This window comes from Lissotriton helveticus, chromosome 4_1 (genome assembly GCF_964261635.1).
Source record: "Lissotriton helveticus chromosome 4_1, aLisHel1.1, whole genome shotgun sequence".
Lineage (NCBI taxonomy): Eukaryota > Metazoa > Chordata > Amphibia > Caudata > Salamandridae > Lissotriton > Lissotriton helveticus.
This window is the reverse complement of record NC_136063.1, coordinates 1430757730-1430781126: the sequence shown is the minus strand read 5'-3', so window position 1 is coordinate 1430781126 and position 23397 is coordinate 1430757730. Positions and strand designations below refer to the sequence as shown.

Genomic DNA, 23397 nt, shown 5'->3' with positions numbered 1-23397 from the left:
CTGGAGCAGTGCCTGCATATAAATGTAATTCATCTGCAGGCAATTCTCCTTGCCATAAAAGCCTTTGTCTCTTCAGCCTTAATTCTGTATTTCAACACCATCACCTGCCACAGTCTCATCAGACAGGCCGTTGTGGTGTCAGGATTCCTTTACTGGAAGGTGATTAGCCTATAGCAGTGGGCTCAGCATCCGGGAACTTCTTGTGCCACACCTTATAAATAAGTAATGAGAAATAGGTTCCCTCCATGTGAGTGCAGATTGTCTGTATCACTTCTCCTTGGAGGACCAGGGTTGGAAGATAAACCATGGCACACAGCAGTAAATATATTTGGTTTCGTGCTTAAAACTTTCTATCTCATGGATCCCTGTGGTAAGATTTTAGAATCACTTGATCACAGGGCCTGCTACACATTTCCACCAATTCTGGATCTTTGAAATTTTCTGTGAGAGGCAAAAAGATCAAGTACAGCTGATTCTAATCACTGCAGATTGGTCTAGGAGGGTTTGGTATGCTGATCTGTTGGCGCTCAGTATTTGTCCTCCTCACCCATAGTATGTGGACCTGCCCTTGCTGCAGGATATTCATGGCATCAATCCACAGAAAGTGTGGCTGCATATGTGGAGATTGAGCAGTGCCAGCTCCAGTCATTTTGTCTACCATCTGAAGTCAGATGTCCTCTTACTGACCAGTTGCCAATTACAAAGTCCATTTATGCAGGACGGTAGAACTAATGTGTTTAGTGGTGCGAGTTGTAGGGCTACAGCCTTTCTATTCCGATGTTTTATGTTTCACACAGCCCCATGCCCAGCAGAATCTAGGAGTGACTTTGGTTAGCTTATCTGACTGCCCTATCCACCTTCATGTGCCTCCCAGTTCAGCCTTTTTGTGAGTCTGTCAGTTTTTATTCTGAAAGATTTTATTTACTTGTTTCCTCCCAGTTCGTTTATTATTCTTTAGTGGATTCTAACTCTGTGTTGACTTTTCCAAAGGCATCCCCTTCAGATCTGAACCACAGTTGCCTTCTCATCTTAAAGATTAAGACAGGCTATAACTTCAGCCCAGAGGTGCGATAAACTTCATGCCCGTTTGTTTTGACCACCATTTACAGTATTCTTCATGGATAAATTGAAAGTTTCTATACCTGTCTGTCTTTTCTTCCAAAAGTGATATATGTAATGTTATGTTAGATGAATTTATACCGCGCACGGATACTCAAGAGTGTCCCGGCGCGTTCTTGAAGGAAGCAGACAGAAACCAGAAATGCTAAAAGAGGAAGATCTTAAGCTTTTTAAAAAAAGTTGCAGGATCTTGGATGCTGCTCAGCGCTAAGGGCAAAGGATTCCAGGCTAGAGAGGCTTTTCACCTTTCTTCCTCTTCTGCAAATAGGGCGGACCTGAGCCATAGAGTGCCCTATGGGCAATAGCCAGAATTTTAAATTGTATTCATGATTCCACTGGGAGCCTGTGTAAGGAGCGTAAATGAGCTTGCACGCTACATTTGCTAGACCACCCGAACAACAATCTGACCGCAGCGTTTTGGAAAACCTGAAGTTTGTTCAGGAGGTAGCTGGTTAGACCTACATAAAGGGCGTTAGCATAGTCCAAACGGGACAGAATCAAGGCACAAACAACTTTCTCTTTGGCAGGTTTTGGAAGGAGAGGAAGACATTTCCTCAAGGCTTTCAAAGTGCCAAAGCAGGTCCCGGTCAGCTTCTTGACTTGAATTGAAAAGGACAGGTTCTCATTGAACCAGACCCCCAGACTTTTTACTGCATTACTCGTTGCACTAGGCAAAGGGAAGCCAGAGGGCAATAACCTCTCTCTAAAGTTGTCAGGGAAAGTGCCGTATAAGAGGACCTCAGATTTCTCTTCATTGCATTTTAGCTGCACCTGAGCGAGCCAACGAAAGACAGAGGACAAGCAGTGTTGAGCGGATAGAACAGAGTCATCATCCTTACTCCATGAAAATAAAAGCTGGGTGTCGTCAGCGTACGCCATCACCTTAGCCCCTAAAGACTCCGCTAGATAAATCAGCGGAGTGACATAGATGTTAAAGGGAAGGGGGCTAAGGGAAGACCCCTGAGGGACCTCAGTGGTCACCCCTGGGGCAGGGAGGCACATGGGGGAAGCCAGATCTGCTGCGAGCGGCCTTCCAGGAAAGATCCAATCCAGTCCCAGACAGAGCCTGATATACCCATCTCTGAAAGGTGGTCCAGGAGCAGAGAGTGGGGCACCGTGTTGAATGCCTCCGAGAGATCTAGCATAACCAATGTGGCTTTCCCGCCGGCATCCAGACAACCACAAATAGCCTCTGACACCTCCAGCAGAGCTGTTTCCATACTATGAGTCCCGGAATCCGGATTGGGCCGGGTGAAACAAACCCGAGGCCTCTACAGAGCTGGTCAGTTAATTAGTAACGACCTTCTCAAAAACCTTAGCCAGACTTGGCAAGAGTGAGATTGGACGATAGTTACCTGGTACTAGTGGGTCAAGGGACGGTTTCTTAAGGAGAGGGAAAATTTGTGCCAGTTTCTAAGAAGCCGGGACATTGGCTTCCTGCAGTGACATGTTGACAATTTGGTTCACTTCAGGGTTAAGGGTATCCGCTGCGGCGGCCAGTAATCTGGTAGCGCAGGGGTCTGTAGGAGATCCTGCCTTCACTTTAGTGCTGGCCAGATTTATGGGATCAAAGGCTGACAGCGTATTAGCAGGAACAGCTACGGACTGGGCATTCAAGGGAGCTGTGTCCACCATAGTGCAAGCAGAAAAAGAAGCTTGTATGGTGCAGATTTTTTCCTGAAAGAACTTGGCAAGAGTATTGCACCAGTGCTCCGAAACAGGGGCAGCACGTGTCTGGGCACTGGGAGACATAAAACTTTTCACAATCGAGTACATTTCTTTAAAATTGTTGTTAGCTTGATCAATGCGGGAGGAGTAATAGCAACTTTTTGCCACTGCAATAGCGTTCTAATAGCCTTTTTGTTTTCATCTAAGTGTATGTTTAGACATTGAGGAGTAGCCGCTAGAGCGCCATGCCCTCTCCAGTATTTTACATTCATATTTCAATGATCTCAGCTCCGAAGAAACCAATGGTTTGGACAGGGACTCTCTTGCTAGCTTGGGCCGAGCCAATGCAGAGAGAGCAGCTACCGAGTCGGAAATCCAGTTCATGAAGCTGGCCACCTTTTCCTCCAGATTATGATGGGGAAGGCCGGGAAGCATTTAGAGAGCTGATGAACTGGTAAGGGTCAATTTTGTTAAAAGTAGGGGGGCGATGACTGTCGATCCGTCTAACAGGTTGAGTGAGTTCCCAGGAAAAGCATGTGAGAAAATGGTCCGACCAAGGTACCGGAGAAGGCTTATCCACCTAAATGGGGAAATTGGAGCAAATAGGGTCTAAAATATGGCCTCGCTGATGAGTAGGGTGGGTGACCCAGTGGGAGAGATGGGCTAATTAGAGGGAGTCAAGGAAATCAGCTGCATCACCGGCCTCAGATTGGTCAAGATGAAGATTCACGTCACCCAAAATCAGGTAATGGGAAAAACGCAATGCTCGCTCAGCCATAGCGTCCCCACAGGATTTAAGAAAGGTGTCAGCAAGACCAGGGGGACGATAAATGAATGTGAAATGGGATGAAAACTGGATGCTGAGGGGGTCTTGGCTAGCAGCCGAGGCAAACGGTGGCTAGCTAGAGGAGCTCCTGCATCCCGCAGCTAATCCAACATCATCCTGGGCTTGAAATAACTGCAAAATAAGTAAAAAGAAACTCCCCAGTCCCGGGAACCACGGTGGGAGGCATTTAGCTGCAGTGGCTCGGTGTCAGAGAGAGCAAACAGGGGCTGAGATATGAAGGATGGCGAGATACGATAATGGCAGCACCCTAACCCCCGACTAGAACACAGAAGGCGCCGATACAGACTGCCGCCAACGAGACCGGCGAGGATTTCCTTGACCGATCGGGACGACTGGCATTCCTCGTGTGGTTGGAGGTCGACACCTGCAGGACCGAGGAAGCAGAGTGCAGGCGGCGCAAGGTGGCGCTTGCCAGGTGCGGCCGCTACTCGAGGTCCCGGCTTGAGGCCTAGCGGGCCTGTGATGACGTGAACAGCCCTATCCCCAGCACCACCAGAGAAAAGCACTGTTTCTCGCAGGTGGAGGAGGTACGATACAGCTGTCGCTATGGCTGACGTGCGAGGCCTTGACTGCCGATACCGGTAGGAGACGTCGCTATATACCCTTCAGTGCACCAGGATAGATAGCCTCCAGGCACAGGAGTTACAGAGCTGCGAGACACTCGTTGTAACGCCCAGTTGCGGGCGGTGGAGGAGATATGAAAGTGCTACAGGCGGGGGAGGTGAGCTGATGCCGGTGCGGCGGCCTGTGGTGTAGCCCCCCCCCCCTCCTGAAACTACCAGTGGTACACATATTCGGAGCGCACCTTCCAGACGACCCCGGTGGAATTGCACCATCTCAGACGCTGGCCCTGACCACTACACCCCCTGAGGGAAGCAAGCCTATTCACTGCAGTCGAATGTCCCTTTGAAATCAAGGACACGTTGCAGAAGCCAAGACTTCTGACTGCCCTTCGGGTGGACTTATACAGCTGTACAGTTTCAAGAAGACCTCCAGGCCTTTCTAATCTGGGGTGCCAGAAACCAAGGGGATCCCAATCCAGATTCCCTTGCTCACTTGGCCACTGGATTCAAGATAGCCTGGCTGATGAGGATTATGAATCCGAAACCGGTCCCAGGATGCTTGTTTCCGGTCCAGGGAAGACATGGCTTGGCAGTTCGGGCTGGACTGTTCCCATGAGGCACAGGGTCAGACTGATTTGCATATGGCCATGTCTGAACTGGGGTGGCTGAGTGAGCTAAAGAATGGTGATGGATGAAACCCAGATCAGTTGACTGGGGGTGAGTGTTTGATTTGCACAAACGCTCCGTCCATCATCCCCTTTTGTATCGCTTTGTTCACCCTAAGTTGGCAGGGTATGCTCAGACGTGAGTCCCTTGCTCACTTGGCCACTGGATTCAAGATAGCCTGGCTGATGAGGATTATGAATCCGAAACCGGTCCCAGGATGCTTGTTTCCGGTCCAGGGAAGACATGGCTTGGCAGTTCGGGCTGGACTGTTCCCATGAGGCACAGGGTCAGACTGATTTGCATATGGCCATGTCTGAACTGGGGTGGCTGAGTGAGCTAAAGAATGGTGATGGATGAAACCCAGATCAGTTGACTGGGGGTGAGTGTTTGATTTGCACAAACGCTCCGTCCATCATCCCCTTTTGTATCGCTTTGTTCACCCTAAGTTGGCAGGGTATGCTCAGACGTGAGTCCCTTGCTCACTTGGCCACTGGATTCAAGATAGCCTGGCTGATGAGGATTATGAATCCGAAACCGGTCCCAGGATGCTTGTTTCCGGTCCAGGGAAGACATGGCTTGGCAGTTCAGGCTGGACTGTACCCATGAGGCACAGGGTCAGACTGATTTGCATATGGCCATGTCTGAACTGGGGTAGCTGAGTGAGCTAAAGAATGGTGATGGATGAAACCCAGATCAGTTGACTGGGGGTGAGTGTTTGATTTGCTCAAACGCTCCGTCCATCATCCCCTTTTGTATCGCTTTGTTCACCCTAAGTTGGCAGGGTATGCTCAGACGTGAGTCCCTTGCTCACTTGGCCACTGGATTCAAGATAGCCTGGCTGATGAGGATTATGAATCCGAAACCGGTCCCAGGATGCTTGTTTTCGGTCCAGGGAAGACATGGCTTGGCAGTTCGGGCTGGACTGTTCCCATGAGGCACAGGGTCAGACTGATTTGCATATGGCCATGTCTGAACTGGGGTGGCTGAGTGAGCTAAAGAATGGTGATGGATGAAACCCAGATCAGTTGACTGGGGGTGAGTGTTTGATTTGCTCAAACGCTCCGTCCATCATCCCCTTTTGTATCGCTTTGTTCACCAAAAGTTGGCAGGGTATGCTCAGACGTGAGTCCCTTGCTCACTTGGCCACTGGATTCAAGATAGCCTGGCTGATGAGGATTATGAATCCGAAACCGGTCCCAGGATGCTTGTTTCCGATCCAGGGAAGACATGGCTTGGCAGTTCGGGCTGGACTGTTCCCATGATGCACAGGGTCAGACTGATTTGCATATGGCCATGTCTGAACTGGGGTGGCTGAGTGAGCTAAAGAATGGTGATGGATGAAACCCAGATCAGTTGACTGGGGGTGAGTGTTTGATTTGCTCGAACGCTCCATCCATCATCCCCTTTTTTATCGCTCTGTTTAAGATGATGGCGCTTCCTCGCTTCTTGTATATTCTTCAAAATTGCCCCCATTGCGTTCCTGACACATATTTATCAGCAGTGGAGAGTGAGGTTCGTACCCTGCTCTGGGACGGAAGGGCCCCCCGCATTGCTACCATAAAAAATTGACGAAAGGATGGTATGATGGAGGAATAGCCCTCTCAGACCTTAGACTTTACTACTGGGCCTCGCAATTAGTGGTGATAAACCATTGGATTTATCGTTCTCCTAATGATCCTGCATATCTGCTAGATAGATATCAGACCGGACGATCCGGTTACCTGGGAGCGCTATATTCCAAAGTTAGGCGGGGTGCTATTTTGGGCCTCTTTCTCATACTGTAGCCATCTGGCACCAGGTGAATTTGCGACTAGGGTGGTCCAATGTCCTCACAAAAGCAACGCCACTATGGTATACCCAGAAGTTAGGTTCACTCTGCCATCAGCCCGGCTTTGACAAGTGGGACACTATTGGAATTTCAGTGATTGGAGAGCTGATTAAAAAAGGGGCGATCTTACGCTTTGAGGAGCTCCAGAACCAATATAAGATGACGCAGCGGGAATTGTTTAGATACATACAAGTCCGTCACGCCTTCACCACAGCCCTGCCAGACCTTACAGAGATACCAGAGTCGTCACCGCTGGAAGACCGGTTGCTAGATGGGCCACTACACTCCAGAGCGATCTCATTGACCTATAAAAAATTATGTAACAACCTACCTGACACTCTACATAAGCTCAAAGAGCAGTGGGAGGGAGACCTGGGACCACTCAATGACTGGCAGGCAGCCCTGATGTCCCCAAGAGAAGGAGCCATTACCCTCCGCTACCGACTGATCCAATTCAGGATTCTCCATAGATCATACCTAACAGGAGTGACGTTGACAAGGATAGAGGCCAGGGCTGATGCACTTTGTCTCAGAGGATGCAGCCAAACAGCTACCTTTTACCACACAATATGGGAGTGCCCAGTGCTTTTGCGACTATGGGAGGGGGCCACGACTCATATTCAAAATGCCTTGGGGAAAGCACTGACTCTTACACCAGGGTTGGGTCTACTTAATATATGGGCGGCAACAGACCTCACAGAAGTAGAACAACTAGCCACACCTGGATATACCCTTGTCAAAAGAGAAATAGCCAAGGGGTGGGGGGCAGCCAGGCCACCGTCTATCCAAATGTGGACAAAAGAATTTGATAGATGTATGATAGCAGAAAAGGAAGTATTCATAACTCAAGGCTGCCCAAAGAAGTGGGATAAGAAATGGGGCAAATGGAACGTATATCGTGGAAATATCTGTCTCCCCCCGACGGTGGAACTTGAAATGAGGCGAAGCAGAGACCGAGAAGATGCTATTATGTAATAGACACTTGGTACTGTACCGATGTATTATGTGACTGTTGAAATACTGATTGTTGATGTATGCATAACAAAACCAAAGGAAATGATGGACGGAGCGTTGACAATACAACCACTCACCCCCAGTCAACTGATCTGGGTTTAATCCATCACCATTCTTTAGCCCACTCTGCAACCCCAGTTCAGACATGGCCATATGCAAATCAATCTGACCCTGTGCCTCATGGGAACAGTCCAGCCCGAACTGCCATGCCATGCCTTCCCTGGATCAGGCTCAAGCTTCCCAGGACCGGTTTCTGGCATTGCAGCCGTCTTCAGCCGGGCTTGCTTGAATCCAGTGGCAAAGTGAGCAAGGGACTCACGTCTGAGCATACCCTGCCAACTTATGGCAAACAAAGCAAAACCAAAGGAAATGATGGACACAGCTGAAACTAATAAAAAAGAATGAAAAAAAAAATGGATGCTAAAGTCCAAGACTTCACACTCGCCGTGCTGAGTGCTGGAGGGCTCACTAAAAAAGCCCAGTCATCCCTATAAAAAACAGCCAGGCCACCGCCTCTGCCAACTGGGCGATCGTCACGGTAAATGTTAAAACCAGCGAGGGTCGCCAACGCGACCGTGGGGTTGGATGAGGAATCCAGCCAGGTCTCTGTGATAAACAAAAGGTCCAATGAGTTGTCTGAGAACAAATCAAATACATCTGTATAGTGCTTCCTCATCGATCTGGCATTGATGAGGGCGGCTCTGACAACCGGTGCCCTTGGGAGTGCATTCACGGAATTGCTTGAATGGTAAGGGAGCGCCAAAGTAAAGCCACAGGTTGGACAAACAGCATCAGGATTAAGAGGCATAGGGCCAGTACAAATTGGAGCGCATACCGGAGGCCGCAGCGATTTGAGAAACTCACCAGAGAGCTTCATTATATTGCCTGCATTGGATCCAGCTCGAACAGCATAACCGGCCCTGGCCGCTGATGAGACGCTGACAGCGCAGACGGGCTTGCCTTCGGCACTCATCCGCTGCGCGTCCGAGCAAAGGCCATTAAGTAGGGTTGAGCAGGTACAGCGTGCAGCGACTAGAGCGCTGACCGCGAATGGCGGGTGGCACACAAAGATGGCTCTTGTGTATATAATTTTTCCAAGAATCACAGTCAAGGTTACTTTGTACGGTTTGTGTTGCTTAATTTCCCTGGGTAGTCCGCACTAGTCAATACCACCTTGTAGGGGGTATTGCTTTGGGACACATTTGCAAGGGCAGGAAACTGCAGGAAGACTTCCCACTGCTCTTCCTCCTCCCTCAAGAGCTAGTGTTCTGTACTGTGCTGTAAGTATTGCTTTTGTTGATGCTCTCCTGCTTCCTCTCTGATTGCCTTGATGTGCCTTGGAAAAAGTACCAGGAACTGTTGCTAGCAAACGGGCTGGTACCTAATGGTCTCCCAATATCGTCACAACTGATGGGCAGATTTTCAGCTGAAGTCAGGGCGCGCTGTGGTGACTCTGGAGAGCTATTGCTGATAAAAAAAAAGTTTCCAGATTAACTTTGGTGCCTGGCTAATATTCTAAATGTTATGAGTCTGCAGGAATATTATGAACCCATCAGAAATATTGTTAGTAAAGATATGTAATGTTTGGTTCTGACAGTCTCAGAATTTTTCACAATAAAAGTCTTTGTAGTGTGCAAAAGCATTGTGCTTTATATTACAATGTACTCAGAGAGCTTATTTTTTGTGACTAAAAGGTTTATATTTATTCAGATTTTAATGCATATTCTTACTATCACTGAATTACTATAGCGGATGACCTCAGTGCCAACGAACAACTAGTGGGTCCTCATGCATCAGGTGTCAACTCAATTCTACCAAAGGAGCATGGAAGCCAGTTCTACTACCTGCCAATCATAAAGCACAGTGATGATGAGGTAAGGCAATACATATAATTCACGTTATGTTAAATTTTGGGATGTCCTGTGTGAGGTAATGAGTTCGCTTTCAGTCACATGCATATTATAAATAACTGGTTAGTGTTGAACAGTGGATTTCAATTTATTCCAGGATACTTTATTAGTTTATGCTAATGATTTAATTTTGCTACCAGATACTCTGCTTCCACATTTTTCTCTCATATCTTCTTGGCAGCAGAACATTTCTGACATATTGTATGGGATTTCTGTGTGACCAGTGCGCTGTCATTATTTCTGTGAGCCTTAAGATATATTTTAGTTGCAGTTCCGCATGTATTCATTTACATTGCTTATTTTAAATGATATAAAATATATTCTCTCTGTTACCATTTAAATAGCATAAACCTTACACTGAATTATGCTGCAAAAGAATTGCAGCGGATTGTATGGAAAGCAGGAAGAGGGCCTTATAGCTTTTCTTTTGACTGCCTAAACATCTGGTACAGAAGTAGAGGGGATCTCTGCTCTCCCTAAAGTTCATGCACAGTATCATATTTGTGTCTGTTTTAAAATTGCTTTGCATTTGTAATTAGGAATGTTCCTGTTATTGCAGACCATTATAGAAACTTAAAATGGTAGTCGCGAAGAAGCTCTTCTCGCCTCAATGCATTTTAATTTAATATTTCACAGTTCTGCTGGTCTCTTGGTAGAGCTGTGTGGATGGTGCATGTGCATTGCTCTTTGCTAGTCAGTGGGATCTAAACATGTTGCTCTGCAAAGAGGACGGGCATTGGCAAATTCATTCATTAGGGCCCTTTCTGGTTCTTAGAACGTTGTGTTAGGGCAATATTTAAATTCAGGGTGTATGTTAATGGGCTGGACTAGGTGTAGCCATGTCTCTCTTTTCACTGCATGAGTGCCATGTCTCTCTTTTCACTGCATGAGTAGGAAATAATCTGCTATAATCAGATAAAGCGAGTCACTGTGGAACTATCCAAGCTCCTTTCTTTGGTCCCTAACATGAATTTCTTTGTCCACAAGATGTATTTTAGCTAGTAGACCTTGGTATGAAACAGTGTTTACTAATAGTGTTAGAAAGTTTGTTAATATCTGAGCAAGCCTTTGTTTACTTTCATCAGAATTGTTACTATGTATAATGCTCAAGTTGTGCCTGAGGTTGAATTTGCTCCTTTCCACGTGAAAACCCTGCAAAAACCTTAAAATGTGGGGGCATATTATTAGAACTTGATGAACCAGCTGGTTGTTCTTGATTTTGCAATATGCCTTATAGTGTTACTATTCTTTAGACCCCTGATCTCGTGTAGGGTGTAATTGATGAACTTGTAGTTTACTAATTCTGAGTGTATGAACATTTGTGTCGACTAATGAAACTGTGATACATTTGCAATAGCAATTACTTCCGGTGACAGGAATCTTCTTGCATTGATGTTTTCCCTTAATTCTATATAAAATCACAAAAATAGATATCATTCTCACTCTTTAGTGTTTTATTGCCTTTTTGTCTCTCTCGATAGGTTTGTGCTATTGCTTCATGGGATTCAGCAATTCACGATTCAGTGCACTTAAACAGGGTTACACAACAGAATGAGAGGGTCTATCTGATTGTAAAGGCGACTGTACAACTGAGCCATCCTGCTGCTATGGAGTTGGTGCTTCGTAAAAGGATTGCAGTCAATGTTTACAACAAACAGGTATCTGTAGAATAAATAAGCATTAACTCCAGTGTGCCACTGTATTTATCAGTTAGTTGTTAGGGTGATGATATAACACACCACTGGCTCAGTAGTGAATTTGAAATTTTCCTCTGAGACTGCAGCTGCCTGGGTGTAGAGGCATAGGGCGCTCAAATAAATTATACAAAATATGAGCATTCATTGGACCAGTCGGATGTTGGGTAATAATTATCAAAAGTGAAAAGATCATGTAAGCGTGACTTCAGCTATTGTGGTGGGAAGTGATTCTCCATTGTGGTTGCAGTGGCTGTTATGTATTTATATTTATACTGTTATAGTCCCTTAGTATTTGCTGAAACAAACAGTTGTACAACAGTGTCCCCTCCATGTGTTCTTTATATTTTATATAGATTTAATTCTGACGTTTGTATTTTCACTTTTCTACCATTCTCTGCACTCATTTAGAAGTACTAAGTAGTTTCCAACGAAAAAAGAAGAAAAAAACAAGATAATTTGGAAAAACAAACTTTGAATTCAAAGTATTAAGGGAAATGTGCATAAATAAATGTACAGATTGCATTTATGAAGTAACATCTTTTTACTTCTTTTTTTACTTCTAAAGAGATTTGTTAAATTATGGTTATCATTTTATTAATGTTGCTGTCCTGTTGTTGATATTCAACTTGAATGCTTTTAGAACAGCCTTACTGTCACATGTTAAGAGTTGTCTAAGAAATTTCTGCGCGAATGAACAGAAAATACCTTTAGGATCCAATGTTAAGTCCTGATGCTTTTGTTTCTGGTCTGTCTGCTAGGCTGTTTTCTATGAAACACATATTTAGTTTCCTCTTTGTTACAATGTCTACAAGAAGTGTTTTTCCCCTACACCATATGTAAGTAATTCTGATGCATTTTACACATTTTATGAATTGAGTACTTTTGTGGTGAACTTCAGTGTTGTACACCTGAGTCCAGTAGCAGCTCACTTTTAGGTTCAAAACTACAAAGATCACGGGATAGTGATTTCCTACTGGGAACTTACTTATGAACACTTCCTACTCTGAGCGACCTTCAAAGTGCACTCCAGTGATGAGAGACTTACTTAGAATTAAGTATTAATAGAGCATTGAATCTAAATTGCCCCAGATGAAGACTATTCAGTTGAATGTTAAATGTTATTGTTCTGTGAATAATTGTGGACATTTTAGAGTCCTGCTGTGTGCTCGTAGTGTGAACGTTATCAGTATGCTTCATGCTGGGTTTATTTGGGACTCACCCATAGTGTTTGTCCAGTATGTCACATCTAACTTGATCTTGAAGGTGAAAATGAATGTGCTGTTTTCTGGTTTATCCAATTAACCATGTCTACATTCAATACTAGCCTTATGAAAGTAGTACCTTAGTGCCGCCCACTGCCATCTTGGTAAAGGTGGAATGTAATGTTTAAAGACACTAAACATACATAACCCTGTAAAGGGGAGGTACTATGACGACGTCCCAACGGACTTCTACTGTTAGTTGTTATTGTAGTAATATGTTTCATGCCATCAAATAAACCTAAATGGAACTATGTCAAAATATGAAGTCAGGGAATTGCTTTGCTCCCATTGTCTATTTGTGGTTACTGGTAGCTCCCTGATAGAAATCAGCCCTACCCAAAGCATTTACAGAAAACTACAAATCCTACAGTTTTCTTCAACTGTACCATATTTACAGTGCTATATATTCATTAAGCTACTGCCTTCTCATGATTATAATATTTGGAGCTAAGATATGCTTTAGTAAAAGTTGTGGCGCTGGGTAGAAGTCATTGCTTATTGTCTAATTTGTAGTTATGGTAAATACCATACTCTGTAGACAAAATGAGAAAAAATAGAGAATTACATAAAAATTACTTAAAGAAATATTAGTTATTTGAAGCTGTAAATTCAAACATTGCTCTGTATGTATAAATAATGGTTTTGAAATCAACTTGGTTTATTTCAAATTATGTCTATTTCAATGCAGAGTTTTACTCAGAGTCTGAAGCGAAGAATGTCTTTAAAGAATATACTTTATTCCTGTGGTGTGACCTATGAAATTGTTTCCAACATACCAAAGGTAATGACTGTCTTTAGATTAATGATCTGAAAATTGTTCGGTTGCATGTTAAATGAATGAAATTTCCCCAGCATGCCCCAAATTGTTAGAGCATGCAGAGTTGCTGTGCACTCTAGAATGTCAAAAAATGCTGATCCTCTATATGGTACATATTCTTTTGTGTTGTTTTAGGTTTGTAATGTTTGAATGCCTATGTCTGCTTCAATCCCCAGCCATAATATGCCATCATTTGGCCCAACCTCTCATGTTAGCCATGTCATTGTAAACACATGAATATGGCCTGTGTATCCATTACTCCTGAAAGGAAGTCTTGGCAAATGTCTTAACCTCATTAACTTCTACCACTTGCAGAAGGCTTCTTCACTCCAACTGCTTTTCCAACTGTATTTGAAATGTACGATTGTACTGCACAGCAATGTAGTATTGCACCTGTTTTATTACGTTTTCGTATGATTTTAATTAATGCCTTTCAAACGCAGCTCTTTTCTTGTGGATTCCTTTTGAGGTCTGTCTCTACGGCCTATTGTTACCAATTCTATGACATATTCATAGAGGGTATATTACAGAGAACAAAGGTCCTTCGCACTTGAAAAGATCACGCAAAAAATACAATATAGGCCATAATAGGTAGCTATATTCCTCCTGTGTCCAGCCGGACACTGGTTTTATTTTGTAGTACATCACAAAAATGGGAAAAGGAGTAACAGTAGGGCACAGTCCTGTACCGTACTTAGGAGGGGAGTGTTGGGAAAGAAACATATACAACGTGCAAAGGGTTACAGGCAAAGACTGACCAAAATTGGCCACTTTTAAATCCGTGTATCAAATAGAAGTATTGCCAACGTGTTGAACACAACAAATTTATACACAATGGTAAGTTGTGACAACACTAAAAGAAGTCGACGGACGTTTCGATCCCTTGCTCTTAATAATTTGGGATCATCATCAGGACTGACAATATACACATTTGCCTGGCATATGAAAATTAGAACCGCCCATGGTAGTTATGTTCCGGCTAGGGTAGAGATTATTAGGAGCTGACTGCGATCCTACAGAGCACACGTGGGACCCTTGGCCCAACAGAGAACGAAGCAGATCGTTGCATTTCGCCTACTTCGGAGCGAGCGACTCTTATCCCCAGAGCGCCCCGATCGGAAACCCTCCGGTTGCCCCGGATCCGCCCCAGCCGCCTAGAAGTACCGAGGCATTAACACATCCAAGACCATTCTTGGCTAAACAGCAGATGTCCGGCTCCTAATAATCTCTACCCTAGCTGGAACATAACTACCACACCACTCCCCTCCTAAGTACGGTACAGGACTGTGCCCTACTGTTAATCCTTTTCCCATTTTTGTGATTTACTACAAAATAAAACCTGTGTCCGGCTGGACACAGGAGGAATATAGCTACCTATTATGGCCTATATTGTATTTTTTGCTTGATCTTTTCAAGTGCGAAGGACCTTTGTTCTCTGCAATATATAATTGATACCCACGGTCTTAAGCAAACTGTTCGGGTTCCCTTGTTGTATTTAAAAATATTCATAGAGGGGGCATTGGCATCACACATAGCTGTATTTCTGTCCCACCCCTTGTTCTTGAATCTTTGATGCATCCTGCCACCTCCTGTGGGAAAGCTTGAGATGAAATACATAAGGCAAGGTTTCACATTTCAAAAGTGCACTGAGTCATCACACACTATATTGTTTATCTCATAAATGCATTGCATACGGAAAGCAATCAGATGTAGGTCTTGCCTTCGGATAGCTGTTGTTCTGTGTTGGTGACCTCATGTTACCAGTACACCAATGTACACATGCATATATGCATGAGAGTAGACTTTGCAATATTTCTGGCAGACTTTCACAAAGCTTACAACTCTGTGGGATGGGATCACGTGTTTTCCTTTTCGGCAAAATAACGTTGGCCCTTAGTTCATCACTTGTGTGTGAATGATGTATACTGACCTATTTGCACTAGCTAAAATAGGACACTCGGTGTCTGACATCTTTCTGGTGCAGGGGGATATCAGTTGGGGTTTCCCATTGTCTTCATTGTGCTTCGCTATAGCAATTGAACCTCTGGCAAATTGTCTGAGAATCGATGCTCTTGTTAATAAAGTCATGTAGGCTCTGGGAGTGTCCGATGGAGTGGGACTATAAGCCAAAGCTGTTCTCATGTTACTGGGTAAGATCAGTGGTCAGGATCTCAAGTCCTTCAGATGCAACAGATCTGAGGGCAATTTTCATGGCATACTGTTGATAAAACTCACTCTTGGGTGTACCCCATTGACTGCCAAAACTCAGCACTAGACTGGGCACAGGACCTACAGATTCTGACAGAATGATTTAAATATCTCGGCGTATACATTATAGTTGATGTACAAATGCCTGGGAAAAGAAGCCTCCAACTCCAGCTGGACAGGGATCTGGGGTTTTGGTTGGCACTTCTGTTGTGATGTGATGAGGTATTTGAGAGCGCGCGGCTACTCCATGGAGTGTCCCGGCGCTATTTCCAAACTCTTGACAAAGCAGTGCAAACAGAAACAGCAGGCGCCTCCCTAATGTTGGAAAGGCCGGCTTTTAAAAAGGCGCCTGAAACCAAGAAGGTCCTGCACCTGTCTCAAAAACGGAGGCAGGCTGTTCCAAAGCTACGCGGCTGATAACTGAAAAGAGCGGCCCCCCATTCGAGACCGAAAGAACTTTAGCACGATTGTCAGGTGTGTGTCGAAGACCGCAAAGTTCTACATGGAGTGTAGAACTAAATTTTATTACTGATGTAGGGAGTTCCAATTTTGTGTAAAGCCTTGAAGGCTAGTACCAGGGCTTTAAATTTAACCCTTTTTAGGTCTTGGCTGGGCGTGGCAGGGGAGAGCCCTGCTCCGCCTCTCCGAGAGATCTTGTAAATACAGATTTGTAAAAGGAACTCTAAGCCCCGCCCCTCTTTTCCATTGGGTAGCGTCAGCGTTTATGGTAAAGGCTGGCTTCCCATTGGAAAAGAGGGTTTTTGGGTGCCACCCTGTTTTTCAGACAGTCTCTCCGGACACCATGGCCTGATTTGCGGCTGCCGTAAAGACTTTTCTTATCTGCTTGTTTAGTAAACAAGCAGATAAGAAAATTCTTCAGTACAGCTGTGAAGCAGACTAGCAGTTCTGAGCACTCCCCCCTCCTCTCGCACCCACCTCTGGAATTCCAGCACAGACAGACTAGCAGTTCTGAGCTCTTCCCCCTCCTCTCGCACCCACCTCTGGAATTCCAGCACAGACAAGCGTCGGCTGTGACCTCCCACGCTGATGAGTCTTGCCAATGGCGTCAATGGCGCCTGCTATGGGCAGGATTCGATTTTGCACTATCTCCGCGTGTATCCTAATGGAGTCGCCGATTAAATGGGGGACCAGTATGGTGGAATTTTGGCGCCATTGACAAGACTCTACTAAGTATCCATGACACAGTGTGTCTTGTTCCTAACAGGTCTGTGCTATATATTTTTAGAATTCCTGCGTACGACCATAATGAGTGATTGGTCCAAACAATTTTATACAGATATATAACGCTCAAGTTAACTGTGAGTCCTGAAGATGACCGTGCAATAATATAGCGGTCGAAATGCCGTCGAGGCTTTTTTGTGGCTAAAATTTAATTAAGGACACATTATTTATGTTTGTGTTGTTCCTTTGCCGTAATATGTAATGGTTTTGTATGCCACTTGTCTGGTTTGTGATATGTTTTTTTGTATACCAAAACTTTGTCTTGAGCGTAATTGTTTTTAGAAATCTTTGTATTATGTATAATAAATAATGTCTTTTTGATACTGGAAATATTGTTTGAAGGGCTTCTCCAATTATCTTCTCTTCTCTTTCACTGATTCACTGTTTTTCTTTACTGTTTGTAAACCTAAAATGAATGTGTTGGATTACATTTAGTTTTAGGTGATCCTTCCCCTGAACCTACTGTTAGGTGTATTGATTCATCCTTCTGAGGCCAATCGAATTAGCACACTGGGCTGGCTGCCAGAGTGGCACATTGCCTCTGCATCCAGCATTCCTCCTCGGGATAATTACGAAGTACAGTGTAGGAATCGGATAATGCAGCCTCTCCAGGCAGACGTCTGGTGCTGGCACCGAGCCTGTTTTTTTTTCTTCTTTTGTTCTCAATATATTTTTCAAACGGGACGGATTTGGCAATGACCTTTGGAAAACGCGAATAGTCTGCACATTTCCCATGGTAAGCTGATTTTAAGAAGCAGAATAATTGCGGCAGTAAAATGTACGCAGTCTGTCTATGCGCATTACAGCTCTTAAAGCAACCCAGTGTAACAGAGCCTCCAGCGACGTATCGATCATCGACAAAAAAGTTTGATGCAAGTTTAATTAGGGGAAGAAATGTCATATTTAGAACTACGACGATAGAATTCAAATCACAGATTACCTGGTTGTCCTTTTGCACAGCTGGACCCTGAGTTCTCTTCTGTCAGCGTGGGAGTGAGACTGCTTTCTCGTCTGGGGTGTGGCAATTAGTAGTGCAGCAGGTGCAGTGGCACCGGGACCCAGAAGCGTTACTGGCCCCATGCGCCAAAATGATGCCTGTTTACTGTCCATCCAGCGTAAGGGGAGCAATCTGGCCGGTGGCACTGTTGGTACACCAGTGTCTTGCGCCAGAGCACGTGGTGGTAGCGTCAATGAAAAGTGGATGGATGCTGCTTGTGTTCGTGTATCGTGAGACTTGTGCACCAGGGAAAGCGCTGCTTGGTAAAAACAGCGCTGGAAAAGATCTCTCTCATGGCGAGGGGTCAGCCGACAGCGATGCGAGGATAAAGACGTCTGGTATCCGAGACAAGCATTCTTAACTTTGCGACCTTCAGCAGTTGCACCACCTCTGCTTCATCTCCACTGACTGAGGGTGGAAGAGGCTGAGAACACGGCGCTGCGAGGCTTTTCTGGTGAATGGATAGCGGGTGACGTGAAAACCGGTCCCACTCCAGCCCCACCATGGGTCTCATTACAAATTGACCAGCGTTTGCAGTGGAAATACCGGAAAGCCAGAATTAAGGTTACCAGCTGGTATATTCATTCATAGCAAGCTCAGATAATAAGAGTTTCCCTCGAAATGGACACTGAATGCTCGCATCCGGATTAGCAGGTGCACTTACGATCACTCTTGGGTGAAATAACACCTTGTAAGACACCGCGCAATGCAATAGGTGTTGTTTTTGGTATTGTACATAACAATGCCTTTTAATTTTTAGGTTTCGACCTGGCGAAGGTACGCAGTGCCCCGCCCAGGGCGAAATCTTTTGAGTTACAGTATGGATGTTCGGACAGCCTCTGTTTCCCATTGGCTAGCTCCATAAATGGACGCTAGCCATTGGCAAACAGAGGAGTCCGTCATCCCGCGAGGCGACTCGTGGGCGTTCTTGGGATGTTTTTCTCATCCTGCCCCTTCTGACAACGTCATGCGGCTGTGGGCGTGTGTTTTTTTTTTTTTGGCCGCCTTTCATTTTGTCATTTGCCCCGACCTCTGGTGAGTGCTTGCTGCTGTCCTGCCTTCCTCCGTGTCCCCCCTCCCGCTCTCCGTGTGCCCGTCCCCCCTCCCGCTCTCCGTGTGCCCGTCTGGATTTCAGAGCAGCGTGCTGCCCAGCTTAAAGCGCTTCAACGCCTCACTGGAGAATAGCCGCGCTTGATTGATGGTGTGCGTAGCGCATTTATGCCAGCACATGCTTCATTTTAGCTTTAAAAAATTTGGAGTCTCTCGCCAGAATTAATGCTCCGATTCTTTGTTGAAAATGAATTTTGGAGCTTTTGTCAGACGTCTTATAAAAAGCAGTGGATGGCCATACAAACATGTTAACCGGATTTCACTATACTCTCTTAATGTTATGTTTATTGCCCAATAGTTAGGCGCTTTGGTGCAGTTGCATCAGTAGTGACTAGAGGTCACACACCAGCACAAGAGAAGAGTGCGAGGCAGCAGTACAACGCTCTGCGAATATATGTCCCGATCGCAGCAGTAACACCGGACACTGCTCCTAGAGATCCCTTTTACCCAACGTTGGCTTTGAGTGTACAAGTCTGCTACACAACAAGCTGCTCCTGGAGGTCCCGTCACCAGCGCTATGCACAGGACTGCAACACCACACGCTTCTCCTAGAGGTCCCCTCACCGGCTCCAGCGCTGTGTATTATTTATTTATCCAATTTTATATAGTGCGGACTTTACCCATGTCAGAGCGCTTTACAATATAGCCAAGTATGTTACTAGAGGAGATTTACAAAGTTACAGGATACAAACAGAATAGTTGAAGAAATGACATAAAATAAGAGGTGGCACTCACAACTGAAACACCACACACTGCTCATAGAGGCCCCCTTCACGGGCTCCAGCGCTATGTACAAGACTGCAACACTACACGCTGCTCCTAGAGGTCCCCATAATTGGCTTTGGCGCTGTGCACAAGAATGAAACACCACACGCTGCTCCTAGAGGTCCCCATAACTGGCTTCAGCGCTATGTACAGGACATCAATACCACATGCTGCTCCTAGAACCCCCATAACTGGCTTCAGTGCTATGTACAAGAATGAAACACCACACGCTGCTCCTAAAGTTCCCCATAACTGGCTTCAGTGTTATGTACAAGACTGCAACACCACACACTGCCCCTAGAGGTACCCATAACTGGCTTCTGCACTATGTACAAGAATGAAACACCACACGCTGCTCCCAGAGGTCCCCTCCCTGGCGCTATATACAAGACTGCAACACCACACACTGCCCCAAGAGGTCCCCATGACTGGCTTCAGCGCTATATACAAGACTGCAACACCACATGCTGCTCCTAGAGGCCCCATAACTGGCTTCGGCGCTATGTACAAGACTGCTACACACACGCTGCTCCTAGAGGTCCCATCACCAGCGCTATGTACAAGACTGCAACAACACACACTGCTCCTAGGTCCCCTCACCAGCTTCAGCGCTATATACAAGACTGCAACGCCACACACTGCTCCTAAAGGTCCCCTTCCTGGCTCCAGCGCTATATACAAGACTGCAACACCACTTGCTGCTCCCAGAGGTCCCCATAACTGGCCTCAGAGCTATTTACAAGAATGAAACACCACACACTGCTACTAGAGGCCTCCTTAACCGGCTGCAGCGCTATATACAAAAATGAAACACCACACGCTGCTCCTAGAGGTCCCCATAACTGGCTTCAGTGCTATGTGCAAGAATGAAACACCACACGCTGCGCCTAGAGGTCCCCTCACCTGCTTCAGCGCTGTGTACAAGAATGAAACACCACACGCTGCTCCTAGAGGTCCCCATAACTGGCTTCAGCGCTATGTACAACAATTAAACCCCACACGCTGCTCCTAGAGGTCCCCATAACTGGCTTCAGCGCTATGTACAGGACGGCAACACCACACGCTGCTCCTAGAGGCCCCCATAACTGGCTTCAGCGCTATGTACAAGAATTAAACCCCACACGCTGCTCCTAGAGGTCCCCATAACTGGCTTCAGCGCTGTTTACAAGACTGCAACACCACACGCTGCCCCTAGAGGTCCCCAAAACTGGCTTCAGTGCTATGTACATGAATGAAACACCACACGCTGCTCCTAGAGGTCCCCTCCCCGGCTCCAGTGCTACATACAAGACTGCAACACCATACGCTTCTCCTCGAGGCCCCCTTCACTGGCTCCAGCGCTATGTACAAGAATGAAACACCACACGCTGCCCCTAGAGGTCCCCATAACTGGCTTCAGCGCTATGTACAAGAATGAAACACCACACGCTGCCCCTAGAGGTACCCAAGACCGGCTTCAGTGCTGCGCACAAGCCTGCTACACCAGACGCTGTTCCTAGAGGTCCCGTCACCAGCGCTATGTACAAGACTCCAGCGCTATGTACAAGAATGAAACACCACACGCTGCTCCTAGAGACCCCCATAACTGGCTCTGGCGCTGTGCACAAGACTGCAACACCACATGCTGCTCCTAGAGGTCCCCATAACTAGCTTCAGAGCTATGTACAAGACGACAACACCACACGCTGCTCCTAGAGGTCCCCATAACTAACTAAAGCGCTATGTACAAGAATGAAACAACGCACTGCTCCTAGAGGCCCGCTTCACCGGTTCCAGCGCTATGTACAAAACTGCTACACCACACGCTGCTCCTAGCTAGAGGTCCCCTCACCGGCTTCAGCACTGCTTACAAGAATGAAACACCACACGCTGCTCCCAGAGGTCCTCATAACTGGCTTCAGTGCTATGTACAAGACTGTGCTAGAGTGCAGAGTGCATAGGGAGTGCAGGGTGCATAGGGAGTGCAGGGTGCATAGGGAGTGCAGGGTGCATAGGGAGTGCAGGGTGCATAGGGAGTGCAGGGTGCATAGGGAGTGCAGGGTGCATAGGGAGTGCAGGGTGCATAGGGAGTGCAGGGTGCATAGGGAGTGCAGGGTGCATAGGGAGTGCAGGGTGCATAGGGAGTGCAGAGTGCATAGGGAGTGCAGAGTGCATAGGGAGTGCAGAGTGCATAGGGAGTGCAGAGTGCATAGGGAGTGCAGAGTGCATAGGGCGTGCAGAGTGCATAGGGCGTGCAGGGTGCATAGGGAGTGCAGGGTGCATAGGGAGTGCAGGGTGCATAGGGAGTGCAGGGTGCATAGGGAGTGCAGAGTGCATAGGGAGTGCAGGGTGCATAGGGAGTGCAGAGTGCAGGGTGCATAGGGAGTGCAGAGTGCAGCGTGCATAGGGAGTGCAGAGTGGAGCGTGCATAGGGAGTGCAGAGTGCATAGGGAGTGCAGGGTGCATAGGGAGTGCAGAGTGCATAGGGAGTGCAGAGTGCAGCGTGCATAGGGAGTGCAGCGTGCATAGGGAGTGCAGCGTGCATAGGGAGTGCAGCGTGCATAGGGAGTGAAGCGTGCATAGGGAGTGAAGCGTGCATAGGGAGTGCAGGGTGCATAGGGAGTGCAGGGTGCATAGGGAGTGCAGGGTGCATAGGGAGTGCAGGGTTCATAGGGAGTGCAGAGTGCATAGGGAGTGCAGGGTGCATAGGGAGTGCAGAGTGCAGGGTGCATAGGGAGTGCAGCGTGCATAGGGAGTGCAGCGTGCATAGGGAGTGCAGGGTGCATAGGGAGTGCAGAGTGCAGGGTGCATAGGGAGTGCAGAGTGCAGGGTGCATAGGGAGTGCAGAGTGCAGCGTGCATAGGGAGTGCAGCGTGCATAGGGAGTGCAGCGTGCATAGGGAGTGCAGCGTGCATAGGGAGTGCAGAGTGCATAGGGAGTGCAGAGTGCATAGGGAGTGCAGAGTGCAAAGGGAGTGCAGAGTGCAGGGCGCATAGGGAGTGCAGGGCGCATAGGGAGTGCAGGGCGCATAGGGAGTGCAGGGCGCATAGGGAGTGCAGGGCGCATAGGGAGTGCAGGGCGCATAGGGAGTGCAGGGCGCATAGGGAGTGCAGGGCGCATAGGGAGTGCAGGGCGCATAGGGAGTGCAGGGCGCATAGGGAGTGCAGGGCGCATAGGGAGTGCAGAGTGCAGCGTGCATAGGGAGTGCAGAGTGCATAGGGAGTGCAGGGTGCATAGGGAGTGCAGAGTGCAGGGTGCATAGGGAGTGCAGAGTGCAGGGTGCATAGGGAGTGCAGAGTGCAGGGTGCATAGGGAGTGCAGAGTGCAAAGGGAGTGCAGACTGCAGGGCGCATAGGGAGTGCAGGGCGCATAGGGAGTGCAGGGCGCATAGGGAGTGCAGGGCGCATAGGGAGTGCAGGGCGCATAGGGAGTGCAGGGCGCATAGGGAGTGCAGGGCGCATAGGGAGTGCAGGGCGCATAGGGAGTGCAGGGCGCATAGGGAGTGCAGGGCGCATAGGGAGTGCAGGGCGCATAGGGAGTGCAGAGCGCATAGGGAGTGCAGGGCGCATAGGGAGTGCAGGGCGCATAGGGAGTGCAGGGCGCATAGGGAGTGCAGGGCGCATAGGGAGTGCAGGGCGCATAGGAAGTGCAGGGCGCATAGGGAGTGCAGGGCGCATAGGGAGTGCAGAGTGCATAGGGAGTGCA

At 47.0% G+C, this 23397-nt stretch overlaps 1 protein-coding gene across 4 annotated transcripts in view; it reads left to right on the top strand.

The window, feature by feature from the left end:
• The window catches only part of KIF13A (kinesin family member 13A), an 836323-nt gene that overhangs the window by 652798 nt on the left and 160128 nt on the right, over positions 1-23397 (top strand). For all 4 annotated transcript variants that reach the window (XM_078687977.1, XM_078687975.1, XM_078687976.1 and 1 more), the window contains 3 exons: positions 9455-9579; positions 11097-11273; positions 13263-13355. In XM_078687977.1, coding sequence (XP_078544103.1) covers positions 9455-9579; positions 11097-11273; positions 13263-13355 — 395 coding nt within the window. The remainder of the gene's footprint in view (positions 1-9454; positions 9580-11096; positions 11274-13262; positions 13356-23397) is intronic.